General features: G+C 35.8%; 1 protein-coding gene across 4 annotated transcripts in view; it reads left to right on the top strand.

Annotated features, from left to right (window-relative positions):
* The first annotated feature begins 1,135 nt into the window (after window positions 1-1,135).
* Window positions 1,136-19,845, top strand: part of Fcho2 (FCH and mu domain containing endocytic adaptor 2) — a 141,020-nt gene continuing 122,310 nt past the window's right edge. The window contains exons 1-2 of one of the 4 annotated variants that reach the window (XM_058574144.1): window positions 1,136-1,286; window positions 16,207-16,298. In XM_058574144.1, the coding sequence (XP_058430127.1) occupies window positions 1,254-1,286; window positions 16,207-16,298 (125 nt within the window). In that variant the 5' untranslated portion in view covers window positions 1,136-1,253. Of the gene's footprint in view, window positions 1,287-1,739; window positions 1,847-16,206; window positions 16,299-19,845 lie in introns of those variants that run through there. The other 3 variants (XM_058574146.1, XM_058574143.1, XM_058574145.1) reach the window with 3 other exon arrangements.

Here is a 19,845-nt window from a genome sequence, read left to right as displayed (position 1 = left end):
GACCACAGAGCCACATCCCCAGCCCTATTTTGTATTTTATTTAGAGACAGTGCCTCACTGTTCCTGAGGCTGGCTTCGAATTCCAGATCCTCCTACCTCAGCCTCCGGAGCACTAGGATTACAGGGGTGCGCTACGTGCCAGCTGTGGTTTTTATAACTTTTATTGCACGGATAAAAATAATTTCTCTAGAAAAATTATCTTATAATGTCCATTACTTTTGAAACCACAAGATCTGAGAAGGTATGATGTATATTGTTAAAACTACACTAAATCTATTTGTGGGGCTTGGCCTCAAGAACTGCATGCAGATTTTGGACCTAACTAACCTGATGACAGTGTAGTTGAGACTTCCACAAGTTTTTTTTGTTTTTGTTTTTGTTTTTTAACTTTGGAAAACAAGGTGTGAGAAGGGGATTTAGTTTCTCTATTAGGCAGAGGCATGTCAAAACTTGTTTCTTTTTCTAAAACGTACAAGTTGCCAAGAGAACCATGGACTTTTATGAACACGTTCTAGAAGAGACTTGTTTTTGAATGCCTGGGTTGGGGAAACTCGCTCGTTTCGGTCACGTTCCTGCCCTGGGCCAGCAGTCCCGCCTGGCTGGCTCCGGGCGTGCTAGAGGTCAGCGGCTCCGGCCTTGGTGCTGGGTCTCGCGTAGCTCCAGGGCGCTCTGGCCACACTGGGCGGTTCCTCCCTTTCCGGGCTCGAATAGTTTTGTTTTGGATCTCAGATCCCTGTCAAGGAAAGGCGCCCTGTTGACCAAAGGTTTCCTAGTCTCCTCCGGTGGCCAGACGCCAAGTTTCCTCCATCTCAGGGGGTCCAGTCTTTGCTCTGTTCGAGATCCTCGAAAGCCGGGAAGAGAACCTGGAGGGGAGAAGTGGGCAGGGCCCTTCTCTGTCTCCGGGCCAGAGCCATTGCGCGGCAAAGGGCGCGGGCAGTCTTCGGGTGACTCCTCAGGGACCCAGTTCTTCACCATTCCCAAGAGAATACTCAATCTGGCCGCGCCAGGCTGAGCAAAGGGCGACCAAACCCGGGCAGCGGTCCGGGGCGCATGCGCGCTCCGAGACCGCGGCGTCTAGGAGTTCGCTCCGTCGCGGCGGCCGCTAGGTGGCGCATGCGCCCTGGAGGGTGCGGGCCGGTCTTTGGGAAGAAGGCGGCGGCCACGGCGAAAGGCGGGGGCGCCGTGGGGGCCGGGTCCGTGTTTACACAGCGGCGGGCGGGTGCGGACACGGAACCCGGCGCGGCGGCGGCACGATGGTCATGGCGCATTTCGTCGAGAATTTTTGGGTAAGCGCGGGATGCTGGAAACAAGTATGGGTTTCGGAGTCCGAGGCTTTCGGCGCCCGACCTCGGCCTGCGTGCGCTTCGGGCGGTGGCGGCGGCGGCGGCTTCTCCAGTAGGGCGAGCGTCTTCGGACCGCTGCCTCCCGGGTCCCGCCTGGCTGAGGTCCGGCGGGCGACGGGTCGCTGGCCGGTGGGGACCGCCAGGCTCGCAGCCTTCCTGACCGTGGGGACTGTCAGTGGGGCCCGGGAGCCGCGGCTGGGACACAGAGGGGCCGACCGCCGGCGGGGCCGGGACAAAGCGCCGGATGGGGCGGGAGACGGGAGCCGGCCCCATCGTAGGCTCCGGCGCGCACCGCGCGAGGCGTGCGCGGTGCTCGGACGCGGAGGACGGGCCCGGCACGGAGCCTTGCGCGCGCGCCGGGGAGCGCCGGGGCTCGTTGCCTTCCCGCTCCGCAGGCCCGCGTCTGAGCGCGTCAGCCCCCCACCTTATCCACACGCAAGCCAATGCGGGGCTGGGCTGGATCCACACTTCCTCTTGACCTCGCAGTTCTGCTTGGATTGTGGGTATGCGCCCGGGACTTTGCCTCTAGGCCTGTTCACAAAGCTCACTAAAGTTGAATTTAATGTAAATGAACTCTATGGGCTTAAATGCATGGAGATTTCCCTTAGCCCTCTTTTCCTCTCTCCTCATTCTTTCCATAGATCTCAACTTAGTATTAGTTTCTTCTTTGAGAATGACTTCTCTGTCTCTCCGTGCTGTGTTTTTCTGCAGTTATTGTTTGCTGTAATGGGCAGTAAGTACACAGTTCAGCCATGTACAGGAAAGAAACATGTTTACTCAGATATTTTGAGTGAATCTTATTTTAATGACCTGACAGTTGCAAGTACTTTAATTCTGTTTTGGCCAAGATAGAAATGTTTCAAGGAGTAATATCTCAGTTTGCAAGGAGGGTATGTTAAATTCTTAATTCTAAGGGTCTCAAGCATAGATTTGCTTAGTAATCAAATCAATTATAGTTACTTGTCTTGAATGTTCCTTGTTTTCCACACACTGCATACATACTAAACATTACTTTTAAAACTACTTTATTTAGATACAATTCACATTCCAAACAGTGCACCTATTTAAAGTGTACAGTTCAATGCTTTTTCATATTTTCATAGAGTTGTGCAGACCATCACTATAATTGATTTTAGAAGAATTTTATCAGAAGAAACACTTTACCCATTAGCATTTACTTGTCATTTTCCCCATGTCCTGCTCTAGGCAAATGATCTACTCTTTGCCTCTCTAGGTTTGTCTGTTCTTCACCTATCATATAAATGGGACTATTGTGACTGACTTCTTTCACTTAGCATAATGTTTTGAAGGTTCCTCCATAAATTGTATTAGTGCTTAATTATTTTTTATGGCCAGATAATTTTACATTTTACTTATCCAGGGAGATGGACATTTGGTTTTCACTTTGGTGATTATGAATAATGCTGCCATGAACATTTTTTGTGCAAGTTTTTGTGTGAACATATGGTTTCATTTCTTTTGGGAATGGAATGGCTGGGTCATATGGTAACTCTATATTTAACATTTTAAGGGACTGCCAAACTTTTCCAAACTGACTGCAGCATTTTACAATCCCACCAGCAATGTCTCAGGGTTCCAGTTTTTCACATGGTTATCCACACTTGTTATCTTTTTAGTTATAATGGGGAGAGGTGAAGTAGCATCTCATTGTGGTTTTGGTTTGCATTTCTCTATGGCTAATGACATTTAGAATCTTTTCATGTGCTTATTTCCATTTTTGTATGTTCTTTAGAGAATTGCCTGTTTACATCCTAATCAAGTTGTCTCTTTGTTATTTGGTTGTATAAGTTCTTTTTATATTCTGGATACACATTTTTTTAATCAGATATATTTTTTAATTTTTTTTTTAGTTGTAGATGGACACAATACTTTTATTTAATCATTTTATGTGGTGTTGAGGATCGAACCCAGCTCCCCACACCTGTGAGGCAAGCGCTCTGCCACTGAGCCAAAACCCCAGCCCCAGATATATGTTTTGAAAGTATTTTTTCCCATTCTGTGGACTATCTTGATAAACAGCCTTTGCAGCACATAATTTTAATTTTGATGAAATCTTGGTAAGTTCTGATTTATTTACTTTTCTAATCACCTGTGCTTTTGTTGTTGTATCTAAGAAGCCGTTGCTTAATTCAAAATTTACTCCTGCGTTTTCTTTGTAAGCATTTTATAGTTTTAGATCATTTTAGGTATGTGATTCATTGGAAGTTAAATTTTGTGTGTGGTTCAAGGAATGGGTACAACTTAAGTTTTTGCATGTAGATACCCAGTTCCAGCACCATTTGTTGAAAAGTCTCTCTTTTTTTCTCTATTAAATGGTACTCTTGTGAAACATCACTTTAGTATAGATGTATATGTTTACTTTTGTATTTTTAATTTTATTTCGTTGTTTATCCTTATGCCAGCCACTACCACAGTGTTTTGACTACTATAACAGTATAATAAGTTTGGGATTAGGAAATGAAAGTTTTATTCTGGGTTTTTTTTTGAAGATTATTTTGTCTATTCTAAGTCCCTTGCATTTCTATATGAATTTTAGGACTAGCCTGTCAATTTTAGACATGCCGTTTTATAGTGGCAATTTAGGAATACCTTTTTTTTAAAAATCCCCCTATGCATTTGTTTATTTTTTAAGTTAAAGGCAAATTCATCAACCAGGGTCCTTACCTTTAGAGGTTCTGACCTTGGAGATCCCGACATTCTAGGCATATTACTATTATATGGGGGGGGGGGGCGAGACAGACAGACAGACAGACACACACACACACACAGAGACACCTATCAAGGCTGTTTCCTGGCCTTTGTAGGAGAAGCACATCCCTTCTCACTGAAATCTTGGTGGTTTATTGTGTAGGAAAAGACAGGGAAAATTCCCCCAGCCCATCCCACCTTTTTTTGCTGTGATGGGGATTAACTAGGACCTCATGCATGCTATCATTGAGCTGAATCCCCAACTCTAAAAACAGTTTTGTTTTTTTTTGTTTGTTTGTTTGTTTTTGTATTAGGGATTGAATGCACTGAGACATATCTCTAGCCCTTTTTAATTTTTTTTTTTTTTTTGAGACAGGATCTTGCTAAGTTGCTTAGGGCCTTGCTAGTTGCTGAGGCTGGCTTTGAACTTGTGATCCTCCTGTCTTAGCCCCCTGAGTTGCTGGATTACAAATGTGAGCCACCATACCTGGCCTGGAAACACTTTTCTAAATATATGATTGTTTAAAACATTGTTCTTTTTAATGTTTTGCATATTTTTGATGCATTAATGTTTTTTAAGTTTGCTAACATAGTTTCAAATTGTATTTTAACATTTTAAAGTTATATTTTGTTTTCTATTAATTGAGTTTTGAACATAGCCTTGTTTGTGGCTATTAAAAAAACATTTTTCTATGCTGAAAATTGAACGCAGGGCCTAATGCATGCTATGCAAGCACTCTACCACTCTACACTCCAGCCCAGTTTGTAGCTATTTTCTGAATATTTTTGTAATATTTTTATGTCCCCTGTTTGTCCCTATTAGGAATGTGAATAAACATGAATATCTGAAATCTAGAGAGAAACGAAAATGTAATTTGTTTTAGTCTTTGCCTATTTTCACTGTTGAGAACAAATAGTAAAATAGACTGCATTTCATTTTATTTCCTATTCTGAAATTGGGGCTGGAAGCTCAAAATTGGAGCTTGAAAAGCTTTAGAGGAATCTAAATGAGCTAGGAAAATCTAGGAACTAACTAAATAACCAGCTTCTGGGAATTTGATAGTAGTCTGTTTAAAAAAACTTAAAAATTTACATAGTTCAGGGTCATTTATGAAATAATTCCTTAAAATTGAGAATTTACAGCATCAGTTTCACTCCTCCACATTTAAAGTGGCATTACATTTTTAAAAAAATATTTTTCTTTAGTTGTAGATGGACACAATGACTTTATTTTTAATTTATTTATTTTTATGTGATGCTGAGGATCGAACCCAGTGCCTCACATATGCTAGACGAGCTCTACTACTGAGCTACAACCCCAGCCCAGATTTTTTGTAAATTAAAAAAAAAAAATTGTCAGTGTGAGGTAAGGGGAACCTTTTAAGTTTTAGGTTTCTAACCAGACAACCTATTGATTGTCTTCACCCTACACATATAAAGGCAAACTTTTTTTGTTGTGGTGTTCTGTTAGAGGAAATTTTGAAAGACTGAAACTAAGTTCAAACTTGTTTAAAATCAGCACATTCTTCCTTATTCTTTTAAAAAAAATTTTTTTTTGAAGTTGTAGATGGGCAGAATGTCCTTATTTTATTTTATTTTATTTTTTATTTTTATGTGATGCTGAGGATTGAACCCAGTGCGTCACACATGCTAGGCAAGCACTCTGCTACTGTGCTATAGCCCCAGCCCTCTTCCTTACTCTTTATAGTTTTTCTTAACTAAAACTATCTGCTAAATTAAAAATTCCTTTACTTAATCCAGGCTTTGAAGAAAAAAAAAAAGTATTCAAAATTTCCTGCATAGCAGGTGTTTTGTTGCTGATAAGTCAGTTGCCATGAAGTTTAGTGCTATTGATAATCAAGCTGAAATGTTTCTCTTTTATTAAAATTGGACAGCAAAAATAGTTTTGATACCAGAAATCCACACCATTGCCTTTAATGTGTAAAAGCAATTGTTAACCCTTCAAAAGATCATGTGTAAACTTTCAAGGGTTATTAACTGATATTACAGTGAAGTAACTCTGTATTTAGTGCCTTTCTCAAAGAATTGAATACAGTTTACAATATTTCTGAGGTTATATTAATGTTGTACTTATAGTAATTAAAATGGCTTAATGATTTTATATAAACCTGGATTAACTCAGTAAAAATATTAAAGGAATGAATTTCATAGCTAATCATTATTTAAAGGAAAAAATAGGCAATATGCTTGAGTTAAATACTTTATAAACTTAATTTTACATAGTAATCCTAGTCTATATATGAGGCATTTACATAAAGACACTCAGTATTCTTTAGTAAATGTCACATTGTAGCAAACTGAAGGTTTTAGTTAGGTGACTTTTTCTAGTGAGCAAAAAATTAATAAACAAGTTATCTCAGGTATTTTTATTATGAAATATGAAATTTTCCTCATTTCCCTTTTTAACCAGTATAGAAGTCTCATTTCATTTGTTTGTTACTTCATGGGTATTGCCAAATTGGAGCACTTAGTTATAAATATCCACAATTTATTCTATCATTACGTGGGTAAGTTGGGAGGATGAAAATGGTTTTGAAAAATCTGGAATTGCTATTAATAGGATTTTGAAATGCAAAACATTATTATATATGTATATGTATATGTGTGTGTGTGTGTGTGTGTGTGTGTGTATATATATATATATATATATAAGTTTTATTATAAGGAACCAGGGATTGAACTCAGGGGCACTTAACCACTGAACGACATTTTATTTAGAGGTAGGGTCTTACTGAGTTGCTCAGAGCCTCTCTTGAGTTGCTGAGGCTGGCTTTGAATTTATAGTCCACCTGCGTCAGCCTCCCAAACTGCTGGGATTACAGGTGTGTGCTACCATGCCTGGAGCAAAACATTATCATATTTTTGCTTTACTATCTGGTTTGAATTTAGTATTTTAAATGAGACATTGATACACATGTTCTTTGGGGTTATTTATCCATATGAAAAGTTTTAAATATATATCTTTAGAAAATTAGTCGAGATGACCAGAGGAATGCAGAATATAGGTAGTCTTTTTATTACTTATGATTTCCCAATATCAGGGACTGGGGCTGTAGCTCAGTGGAAGAGCACTTGCCTTGCACATGTGAGGCCCTGGGTTTGATCCCCAGCATCACATATAAATAAATAAATAAGAAGATATTAAAAAAAGAAAAGATTCCCAAATATTGCAGTTTGGGATATCTGGTTAGGATGCTATCCCATCAGGTGGTATACTAAAACTAAGTACAAATGCACACAGGTGTATGCATTTACAGTTAACAGATTTGCAAATCATTTTACATGGTTAATTTTTAAAAGGTACAAAAGGGAATACAGTGTAAAATCTCCTGCCATCAAGATCTCCGTAAAGGAAGTCACTGTTACCAATTTCTTAGTAGCTTTCCACAGATAATCTATGTATATACAGGCAAATAACATTCACCAAAAAATGAAACAAGTATTATTGTATAACTATTAGCTAGTTAGCCATGCCCAAATAATCTTCACTGCAACAAACTATGAAAATACAGACTATAGATTCATCTTATTTGGTTCCATTAGTCTTGACAAGTAGACATTCTAAAGTCAAAGAATTTTAGATTTCACTAAATTTTACTGTGAGACCCTTAGGGGTGGTTTGTTTGTTTTGTATTTTTGTCTAAATTTTAAAATAAATTTGGAAGTAAAAAAATCAATAGTGTCTGCATAAAGAATGATTTTTGAATATTGATATTGGAAAGGATAAAAATTTGATGTTTTTTCTAGTCCTGCCCATTAAGTCTTAGACATTCTAATCCTTTCAGAACTGCTTAAATTATTTAGGAAAGGATGAGAAAACAGTTACGCTTTGAATCATCCTGCACATTTGATTAATATAAGCTATTTGGGACTATCTCTTGAAATTATCCTCTTGATATCATAATTCTAAAACAGTTTACAGAAGCACCCTTAGAAATCCAAATGGAAATGTGGTGCCATAGGGATTTATAAAGGAAAGGGAATAAGGATTTGGTTTTCAGTTTTCTAAGTGTGGAAGAATTAAAGGATATTAGAGTTGGAAGAATTTTAGTATTAATCTTGTCCACAAAGTAGGCATAAATTGGCCAGATGTGGGAGAAACAAAAAGACAAGCACAACAGCTGCTAGATTTACATCACTGGGTAGGGTTCTAGAGAATGTTGCTAGAATGGCCAGAGTTAACAAAGATGAAATTGGGAAGTGACTAGTGAACTGTGTGTTGAAATTGAGAAGATATTTATGCTCCTTCATGGAATTGAAGGAATAGAAGTATGGAATCTATGACAAGAATGTTTGCTTGATTTTAGAGAAAAGGGGAACGTATAACATAATTAAAGCAAGTTGGTGGTGATTGATTTTAAACCCAAGGAATGAGAGTTTTCAGTTGGTTGAAACAAATACTTAAGTACAATTTTCTTTTTAATTAATCTATTGCTACTGATAGGTAAAACACAAAAAAAGTACAGAATAAGAATTACCTATAGCCTCTCCCTTTAAACTTATCATTTTCTTTAGAAATGGAAAAATCAAGATCACTTATACTATATAGTTTTGTGTCTTGATACTTTTTGAAAAATATTTTTAGTCATACGTGGTAGATGGACACAATATCTTTATTTATTTTTTATGTGGTGCTGAGAATTGAACCTCAGTGCCTCACATGTTCTAGGCAAGTGCTCTACCACTGAGCCATAACCTAGCCTTATATTTTGATACTTTTAAATGATACTATCATCAAGCATTTTTCTCATATGATTAGCTTTTTGGAAAATTTTCAGTGACTCCATAGGTTTCCATGAAATGGATAGGCTGTTATTTTTGATTCCCTTTTGGATACTTAGATTCGGCCCATTTTTTCCCAATCATGAATTATGAGGACTAGAGTTAAGTACTGATGTGAACAAGGTGCTAGCTTAAGAAAATGCTCTTCTTTTTCCTGGAAGAATAAAGAGTTGAGAAAGCTGAAATTAATTTCTTTTTATTTTGAAAGTAATAATAACTACTTTGTTTATAGAATAGTACAGAAAATTCAGAATCTAAATTTAAAAAATGATCTCACCACTGCTTGCTTCTGCTGTTTTTTTCTGAACCCTATATGTATCTATTTAGATAGCTTTAAGGATTTAAATGGAAGAGATGAGTTATAATTAAAAAAGATTAGGGAGGAGTAACCTAGGGGTGAGAAAAGCAGTGTTTTAAAAATGTAATTTCTTTCCTTTGGTCAACCAACAAATGTGAGTCACTTTTGTACCTTCAGCAAATAGTTCTGACTGCCGAAAATTACTTGTTCTACATATTTTAATTACTATTTTTCAGCTTTAACACTATCTTGCCAGTGGCTCTGAAGGATACTTTTAGAGATCCTGACTGAAAATTTCAGTATGTAACAAAATGTTGACTAGAAGAGATTATAACTTGTGATGTCATGTTTATTTAGAGAAAAACTGTTTTTTTATGTTTTATCCTCCTCTTAGCAATTTTCAAGGCAAAAATGGCACGGGAGGACTGTCATTGCAGATTTGTTGAATTCCCATCAAAAGGATCTTTAAAGGTTCTTTACTAGAAGGGCTGATCTAAGAAAAAATATCTTTAGACAGTTAAATGTTTCATGATGTTTTTCAGACAATACTGGATAAAGTGACAGCATGTATTTGCTCATTAGGTACCGAGTTTCTAATTTTGTGAGTATTCCAACAGAATTGACATAGGTGTATTAAAATAGGTTGATCATCCTGATCTAGAGTGTATGTATCCTTTATTATCATTAAAAATGAAAAATACAGATTGTTGTATAAACAGAACACTGATACAGTATAGTATCTTTTACATATGTAAGCCATCCTATAAATAGGACATTGGGCAAATATGGTACCTGAGATGCTGGGACAAAATGGGTATTATATTTTGTAGTGACTTGTCCAAAGTTATTTAATAAATGTCAGTAAGAGCTATAGTAACAAGGAAATGTAGATAGGGCAGGAAGTGATGATATTTCTTTATTTTTCATTTTTCTTTATAAATTTATTTGTTTATTCTAATTAGGTATATATGATAGCTGGATGCATTTTGATTCATTGTACACAAATGCAGCACAATTTTTCATTTCTCTAGTTGTACACCATGTAGCATCACACCATATGTGCAGTCACACATGTACCAAGGGTAATGATGTCCATCTTATTCCACCATCTTTTGATGTGTCTTAAAAGTATCCTTTCTTTGGGTTTCACCTAAAGCTTTTTCGAGAAACTGAGTCACTTGACTCCTTCTTTTAGGCATCTGAACTTGACCCTATGACCCGGACCTGAGCATAGCCCAAAGTGATCCTTTCTGCCATCTTTCACATATGTACTCTATGATCTTGCGCTGGGCATACCCAGAAATGTGTCCACTGTCATTCCAGTTGAACTGTGCCTCGAACTGAGCATGCTCAGAAATGTGCCTGCCCACCCCATGTATGCTTTCCTAAATAAATGTGCATTAGCTCCCCAATAGAATCCCCATGCTTCCTTTCCTCAGGGAGAGCATAACTTTACAGACAACTGATGCTTGCTGCAGGTCATATAAGTCTTTCTCCATTCTTTTATCTTCTGATTGTGCTCATTAGATTCATGACCACTAAGTGGAGAACCCAATGCTTTTGGTTACATTTTTATGACTTGATAACTCATTTAAAGATATCTTTTTAAAATGCAAACGAGAGCCTTCCTGGTGTGGCTTGCCTGGAAGTCCCAGCTCTTCAAGAGGCTGAGGTAGGAGCTTGCAGTGTACTGTGGATCAATAGTGGGATCCTGTCTGTGAACAGCCGCTGTACTCCAGCCTGGGCAGCACCCTGAGGCCACTTACCATCCTTAAAAATAATGAAAAATGTAAATCAGATGACTTTGTCCTCTTTAAAACCTTCTGCCCTGCCTGGCAGGATGGCACATATCTAGAATTCCAGTGAGTTGAGAGGCTGAGTCAGAAGGATCGCATGCTGGAGACTGGCCTTGCCAACTTAGTGAGACCCAAATTGCTGAGGCTGGCCTCAAACTTGTGATTCTCCTGCATCATCTCCTCAGTAGCTGGGATTGGATGGTTACCTCAGCATTTGGCTCTTATTCCCTTTTTAACATATGCTCCACCAGGTTCCAGGTTTGCAGACATCCATGGCCCAAATGGCAGTATTTATCTTTCTTTCTCTTTGAGTCTTTTGGTCAACAGTTACTGCCTAGGAAAGGAAATTTGCCATATTGTTTGATGCAAAGTCCTTATTTGTCTATGGTATCTGAAAGGAAAGCGAGGAACCTGGAGATGGTGAGTGAGAAATCAAAGTCCAAGACCAGGTAGAGATACACAGGAGAGTTTATTTGACAGAGCTTACAAATAAAGGCACATCTCTCATAGATGGAGAGAGTCCCAGTTATTTATTTTTGAGGGGATTTGGATGTAAGGATGGTTTAGGCATATTACTGATGATGTTTTATAGGAAGCGTCTATTTATCCTTCTCTCACCCTTCCAAAAGTTTTTTTTTTTAAGTTGTAGATGGACACAATATCTTGATTTTATTTATTTATTTTTATGTGGATTGAACCCAGTGCCTCACACGTGCTAGGCAAGTGCTCCACTACTGAACCACAACCCCAGCCCTCCAAAAGCTTTTTTTAAAGATTAAAAAGGAGGTGGCTGGGGTTGTAGCTCAGTGGTAGAGCACTCGCCCAGCACGTGCGAGGCGCTGGGTTTGATCCTCAGCACCACATAACAATAAATAAAATAAAGATATTAGAAAAAAAATTAAAAAGGAAATTTAGTGAAATCCATCATTTGAACTCATTATACAGTATACAGTCTATCTTCTGCCTATTTTCCAATTTTTTTTAAAAGTCTAAAGCTAAACCTTCTTTTAAAAAAATTTTTTTTAGTTGTAGATGGACACACAATATCTTTGTTTATTAATTTATTATTTTTTTATGTGGTGCTGAAGCTCTAATCCAGTGCCTTACATTTGCAAGGCAAGCGCTCTAGCACTGAGCTATGGCCCCAGCCCTCCAATTCTTACAGTTATCAAAAGTGAAGCATATCCAGGTTTTATTTTTAGTGTTTAACTTACTGTTGACCTTAAAAAGTTTGTTGAAGGAGAAATTTCAAAATCATTTTTTCTTAAAGAATAAATATGCTAGATTATTATGTGTATTTATTTTAAAGTATAAAGTTGTTATCAAATTAAATAAAAAATGTCTTTGGGTTTCAAGAGGTAGACCTAACAACTTATTTAAATGTTTTAATTAGAAATTTCAAGGATGCCTCACTTGTGACTTCTGGAAAAAACTTAAACATTTAAAAAAATATTTTTAGTTGTAGATGGACACAATACCTTTATTTATTTTTAGGTGGTGCTGAGGATCAAACCCAGTGCCTCACACATGCTAAGCAAATGTTCTACCACTGAGCTGCAACCCCAACCCAAATTTAAATATTTTTTAATGACTTATTTATAACATCTTTTTAGCTAAATTTTAGTTTAGTTGTTAATACAAGTGCAAAAATGATATGATAACATAATATCATTCTCATATTAAAAGTAACATCTTGCCTGTGCAAAAAGGATTCTGGATTGATGTACATCAAACTGTTAACTGAAATCATCTTAATTAGAGCAGGAAGAGGAAAAAAATAGGTACCAAGAAATTTGTTCTTCTTTAAAATTTTTTTTTTAGTTGTAGATGGACACAATACCTTTATTTTTAGTTTATTTTTATATGGTGATAGGGATCAAACACAGTGCCTTACATGCTAGGCAAGCACTCTACCACTGAGCCACAATCCCGGCCCCAAGAAATTTGTTCTTTTAAAGGGCTTACATGATTCTGAATTTATAATCTTCCAAGGATGCTGAAATTACAATTCCCTTTTTTTCTTTTTCATGTTAAAAATCATTTACAGAGATTTTGATTGTTTAATGTTGGGGACTGTGAACCTAGGACCTTATACATGGTAGGCGAGTGCTATAGCATTGAGCTTCACTCCCAACCCAATTTGCAAAGATGTTTGATACTCGTTTGTGTTGGATTATAATAAGATTTGATTTACACCAGGTCATAGCTAGTGGACATTCAGTCAGAGTACTGCTTTTTGTAAAATGCTTTTGTGATCAACTGATAAGAGATCCTATCTAAGTTTGAACCTTCATTGTAATTTTCTTCTTTGGACCAGCAAAGGTATTGATAGCTGTTTTTGCCAGTTAATAATAAAAATTGCTCTGCAAGAATTTTTTGATTAAGAAGGGTAAGCTGAATTCTTCCAGAGTTTTGTTAGCTCTTAACACAAGAACCTAGGAAGGGAAACATATAAAAAACATGTACTTCACTTTTTAAAAATAATTTTATTGAGATATTTTTTTATATGCCTTATAATTCACTCCTTGAACATGTACAATTCAGACTGGGGGTTGGAGCTCAGTGGTAGAGCCTGTGTTGGATCCCCAGTAATACAATAGAAATAGAAATAGAATTCAGTTCATTTTTTTTTTGGCAATATTCATTGATATGTGCAGTCATCATCAAATACAATTTAAGAACATTTTCATCACTTTAAGGAGAAACCTCTGTAACCTTTATCATTCATCCCCTACCTTACTTTCCTACCTTCAAGCAATCCATTTCTCTATTTTCTGTCTGTGTATATTTCCCTGTTCTGCACTTTGATATGAATGAAATTGTAATAGTATGTGGTCTTTTGACAACTGTATCTTTCACTTAGTGTAATGTTTTCCAAGTTTCCTCAGTGTTGGAGAATGTAACAATACTTTATCTTCCACACTCCCCCCCTTTTTTTGGTACCAGGCGTTGAACCCAGCAACCATTGAGGCACATCCTCAGCTCTTTTATTTTATTTTATTTAAAAAAATTTTTTGAGATAGGGTCTTGCTAGATTAGCTAGGGCCTCGCTAATTTGCTGAGGCTGGCCTTGAACTTGTGATCTGCCTGCCTCAGCCTCTCAAATTGCTGGGACTACAGGTGTGCACCACTGCACCTGGCCTACTTCATTCCTTTTTATGACCCAATAATACTCCATTGTATGGGTATATCACTTTGTTTTTATCTGCTCATCAGTTGATGGACATTTGGATTATTTCCACTATTTAGTTATTGTGAATAATACTGCTACGAACATTCATATACAAATTTCTTTGTGGACATGTATGTGCTTAATTCACAAGTACTGATCAAATTAACAAATAAGCCAGCTGAAAATGAGCCTGATGGGTACTGATGTACATACCTACACTTAAAAATGTAGCCACTTGGGTGTGGGTTCTTTTGGGGGGACAACAAAATGTTATAAAATTGATTTTGAAATATATGTGTATTTAATATATTGTCATCTCTTATTTAGGCTTTACAGTAAGTTTTTGACATGGTGACAGTAAAACCTAGGTTCTTTGTTAATCACCTCAACTTCGAAGTTTTTTTTTTTTAAGTTGTAGATAAAATACCTTTATTTTATTTATTTATGTGTTGCTTAGGATAGAACCCAGCGCCCCATGCATGCAAGGCAAGTGCTCTACCACTGAGCCACACCCCAGCCCTGAAGTTTTTAATAAAAGGATATATATATATGCGCAAATATATTTATCTGTATGGATATATATGTGTGTGTCTATATATGTGTATATATCTAAATAACATATTCATTTGAAGTATTTAAGTTATTGCTTAATTTGTTTCAAAGAAAATGTTCATGATCAATAAATATCTGTGTTAATAAGTTTGTGAAATTGTATTAGAGAAAAGGAATGCCCCTTCTACTGGGAATTCCTGAGTAAAATGCTATCTGGATATCTGAATTTCTTAATAAATAACTTACTTCTTCAAGGGCTTCTTAATCAGAATACAGATTCTGAAGGTAATTTAATTCTCTTGTGTGCTCAGTAGTCTGACTCACTGTATTTTTTGACCTGGTCATGAATGAATGTCCAAATAGAAGAAATAACAAATGGATTTGTAATCAGGCAATGTGTAGTCATTAGTGCCTTCGAAGGAGGTTCCTTGTGCATCATGATCCCTATTAGGAAAAATGTTCTTTCTAAGTTAAGAACTGAGGGGCTGGGTTTGTGGCTCAGTGGTAGAGTGCTTGGCTAGCATGTGTGAGGCACTGGGTTCAATCCTCAGCACCACATAAAAACAAATAAATAAATGATGTTATTTTAGAAAATCCCTAAGATAAAAAACAACAAAACTGAGGAGTGGAGTAGCTAATATTGTTTCCCAAGGTATATTACTGTTATTATATTAATTTTACTCTATTGAATGCTAAATTTACTAAATTTTACTTAATATCAATAAAATAGTAAAATTTAGTAAATTTGGCACTGAAGAAAAATAAACCTGTTAAAGAGAGTTGTTATGTTTATTAGTGATCTTTTATTTCACAGATTAAATTGACATTTCTCATGTTTTCTTTGTCGTGATTTACTAATTTAGTATTTATACAATTACACAGCAATAAAGTGTAGTGATCTGATTCTGTTATTCTAATTAGTTGAAGACTAAGAAAATAGCCTGTTTCTTCTCTTTTCTTAAAATTTTATTCTTTTCAAGCTCTCTCAAGTTTACTAAAGGGTTTAGAATAGGAATTGTAAAGTATTTGTTTTTCTGGTGTCTAATGCTTATATGATGAAAAAATACTATGGCATCTTGACTCAGGTCAAGATTTAGTTGTTTTAAAGCACAAATTCTTGAGTTAGTTTCTTAGTATGTCTCAAAAGAACTGAAATGGGATTTTAAAAGGTCTGTTGCTGATATTTTCTAACTTAATGCTGTATGTTAAAATTTCATACTTATATTCATTAATTATATACCATTATGGGTGATTATGGAATATGAGCATATGTGTGTGCATGTCTATATGTGTATATATAGTAAATTACATTTATCAAAGCATGTAGAATTGCATTGATAACAGTTTAAAATCATACTGTGAATGATAGTGGTTAAATTAAGGAAAAACAACTTACCAGAGCATAAGATTTGTAAGATAAGAATAATATTTATGTAGTCTAGAGTTATTGTATTCTCCAGTCATTTTTTACCTCTTTCTCTTTTGTTAAACTAAATATCTATAAACTAAATATTAAATATCTTTGAATTTTAGGGAGAAAAAAATAGTGGCTTTGACGTTCTCTACCATAATATGAAACATGGACAGATATCAACAAAAGAACTAGCAGATTTTGTAAGAGAAAGGTATGTATTTGTTATAAGTAATTTGTTAAACAATTATCAATTTGAATTATAAAATATAAGTAATTGGACAAAATTTGGTAGGGTTTAGAATAATAATGGACACTTTAAAAAAGTATACTGTAACTACATGTATATATGTATATAAGTATACTGTAACTATATGTATATATGTGTATATATATTTATGAATGTTATGTCTTTTTATTTACTTTTTGCAGTACAGGGGATTGAATGCAGGGGCACTTTACTCCTCAGCTACATCCCCACCCCTTTATTTTATTTTAGTTCTGAGACTGGGTCTTGGTAAGTTGCTGAGGCTGGCCTCAAATTTGCAATCTTCCTGCCTTAGCCTCCTGAGTACCTGGGGTTATAGGTGTGTGCCATCCAGCTTACCTATAATTATATTTTAGAGGAGTATTTTTTTTTAATTATCTACATACCTGAGGGCTGCATAATAGTTTGGAGAGACATTGTTAAATACTTGGTTTGCAAATTACTGCTTAACATACTATTTATGCATTTTTCATTGGATATGTTAGCAAAAGTGATGCAATAAAAGATTGAGAAATATTATAGGATAAAATATTGTTCTCAATTTCATTTATTTTGTTTTAGATCTTAATTATTTCCTTCTTAATTATTTCCTATCTTTTACTCATTTTGGAATTAGTTTGTTTTTCCTTTTCTAGGACCCTGAGGTGCATAGTATTAGATTATTTGGTATCTTTGTTTTTTTTAAGTGTAGGTACTTAATGCAATAAACTTTTCTCCTAGAACTGCCTTATACTGTCCTAGAGAACTTTATTTTTTGTATCTCTGTTCTCATTTGAATCTAAGAATTTATTGCTTTCTTCTTTCATTTATAATCCACTCCTCATTTAAAAGAGTACTGTTCAATCTTCATGTGTTTATGTGGTTTCTATAATTTTTATTCCTTTTAATTTCTAATTTCATTCCATTATGATTTTATAAAATGCATAGGATTATACCAGTTTTTTGTATTTGCTAAGACTTATGTTGTGACTTAGTATATGGTATATTGTGGAAAAGGTTCCATGAGCTGCTAAGGAAAAAGTGAATTCAGCTGTTCTGGGGGTCATTTTGTAGATGTTTGTTTGTTAGGTCTAGTTGATTTATAGTATTATTTAGATTGGAAATATTTTTATTGATTTTTATGTTGAATGACCTATTGGTGAAAGGGGTACCTTACCACTGAGCTACATCCCCAGCCCTTTTTATTTTTTATTTTGAGACAGGGTCCTGGTAAGTTGCTGAGGGCCTCTTTAATTTGCTGAGGCTGATCTCAAACTTGTGATCCTTCTGCTTCAGCCACCTGAGTCACTGGGATTATAGGTGTGTGCCACAGTGCCCAGCATGACATTTTTGTTTAAGGTGGCTTTCTGGACTTAAAAATCACATTATTTATCCAACAGATTTAATGATTAGTTTAAAATTTTCCAGTCTTTAGTTAATTTAAGTCATGTAATTTGTTATTTAGGTTTTATGGCCCATTCACACACACAAAAATGCTCTTTATTTTTATTATTCTCATACAGTTATTAGTGAAGTTTGTTAAAATTACTTTATCTCGCGGTTGGGGTTGTGGCTCAATGGTAGAGTGCTTGCCTAGCACACATGAGACACTGAGTTTGATCCTCAGCACCACATAAAAATAAATAAATTAATTAATGTCATTGTATCCATCTACAACTAAATATATATATTTAAAAAAATACTTTATCTTGGATAGTTTTTCTTTTGTTTTAAATACGTCTTTTTAAAATTCTAGTTGATGTGGATTTGCTGATGATAAATTCTCAATTTTTGTTAGCGTAATAATATCTTTATCATAATTTAAAATGCTTTTGAACACATACAGAACTGTATAGAAGTTCTTAATGTAAGGAACTTCCATGTAGCAATCACCCAGCCTCAATATGGCTATTCTTGTTATCAAATCATGGTCATTCTTGTTTCAGCTGATCCATATCACTGCTACTAAATTGTTATAAATTCAGTATCAGATTCAGAAATGTTACATTTCATCCATTTACATTTCAGATGTATCTTTAGAAGAGCCTTTAAAAAGCACAACATTTCCTATCTAAAAATGTAGTATTAATTCCTTAGTATCACTGAATATACAGTGAGTGCTCAATTTTCCTTAGTTGCCATGAACATACACAATGCATATGTACATATACGTACACATATGCACATATGTAGTTGATATCTTCTAATTAGTATCCTAGCAAGATCTCTATATTATACCTGGTTGATGTCTTTTTTTGGTTTGTTTCTTTTTCAGGTCTCTTATTGTCTTTTGGTTGTTAAATAAATCAGATTATACTATTTAGTGTTCCACTTCTGGTAATATGTAATGATTTTACTTAACATTTTTACTTACCTTTATATTTCCTATAGATTATTTACATCTAGCATCTTGAACAAATTTCACTTAGTATTCTGAGCAGAATACATAATAGGTGGTGGTGCATACTCTATCAGAGGTGTGTAACATCCTCCATCCTAGGAGTGTAACATCCAATTATATCTGTTTTGTGATGTTAATGATTGTTGATGATCATCTCCTAGATCAATTATTGCCTTAGGGATTTACTTTCATTTATATTTTGCTGGATATAGAATTCTAATTGGCAGATTCCTTTTTTAAAACAAATCTTTGAAAATCATTTCATTATCTGCTGTGAAATGTTAGCAGTTAGTCTAGCTATTGCTCCTTTGAAAGTGACATTTGTTGGTTGACAATGTTTGATTTTGTTTTTTAGTTTTTGGTTTTCAGCAGTTTTATATGGTGTAACTAAGTGTTGATTGCCTTTTTTTTTTCTTCATTCTTTTGTGGTGCTGAGGATTGAACCCAGGACCCTCATGTATGCTAAGTGCACTTGCCATTGAGCCATATCTCCAACCTTTTTTTATTCATACTTGTAGGTTTGTTGTGTTATTTAGATCTGTGGTTTTATAGCTTTTGTCAGTTTTGGAAAATTCTCCATCATTATTTCTTTCAGTATTTCTTCTTACCCATTCTTTGTTTCTTCATATGTTAGACTCTCTATTTCCTCCTCTTTTGTATTTGAGCTTTAGTCTGGGATAGATTTCTTCTTATCTGTCTTCTAGTTATCAAGTTCTCATTACAGTGTATCAATCTGCTGTAACAATCTCATCATCTGAGCCAGGTATAGTATGCATGCCTGAATCCCAGCGGCTAGGGAGGCTGAGGCAGGAGGACTGCAAGTTCAAAGCCAGCCTCAGCAGTTTGGCAAGGCCATAAGTAACTTAGGCCATAAGTAACCCTGTCTCTGAATAAAATATAAAAAATGATGGGGATGTGACTTAGCGGATAAGCACCCTAGGTTCAATCCCTAGTACCAAAAAACAATCTCATCCTTTGAGATATTAATTTTGGTTATTTTATATTTCAGAATTTCAGTTTGTGTGTTTTTTTCCCCCTAATTTGGCAAGCTTTCTTCTAGTCCTTTTTTTGTGGTGGTGGTGGGGTACCAGAGATTGAACCCAGGGGCACTCA

The sequence above is a fragment of the Marmota monax genome, unplaced genomic scaffold, assembly GCF_021218885.2.
Source record: "Marmota monax isolate L192 unplaced genomic scaffold, Marmota_monax_Labrador192_F-V1.1 WCK01_AAM20220418_F8-fsc00018, whole genome shotgun sequence".
Classification (NCBI taxonomy): Eukaryota; Metazoa; Chordata; class Mammalia; order Rodentia; family Sciuridae; genus Marmota; species Marmota monax.
This window is presented reverse-complemented; position numbering and strand designations above follow the sequence as displayed.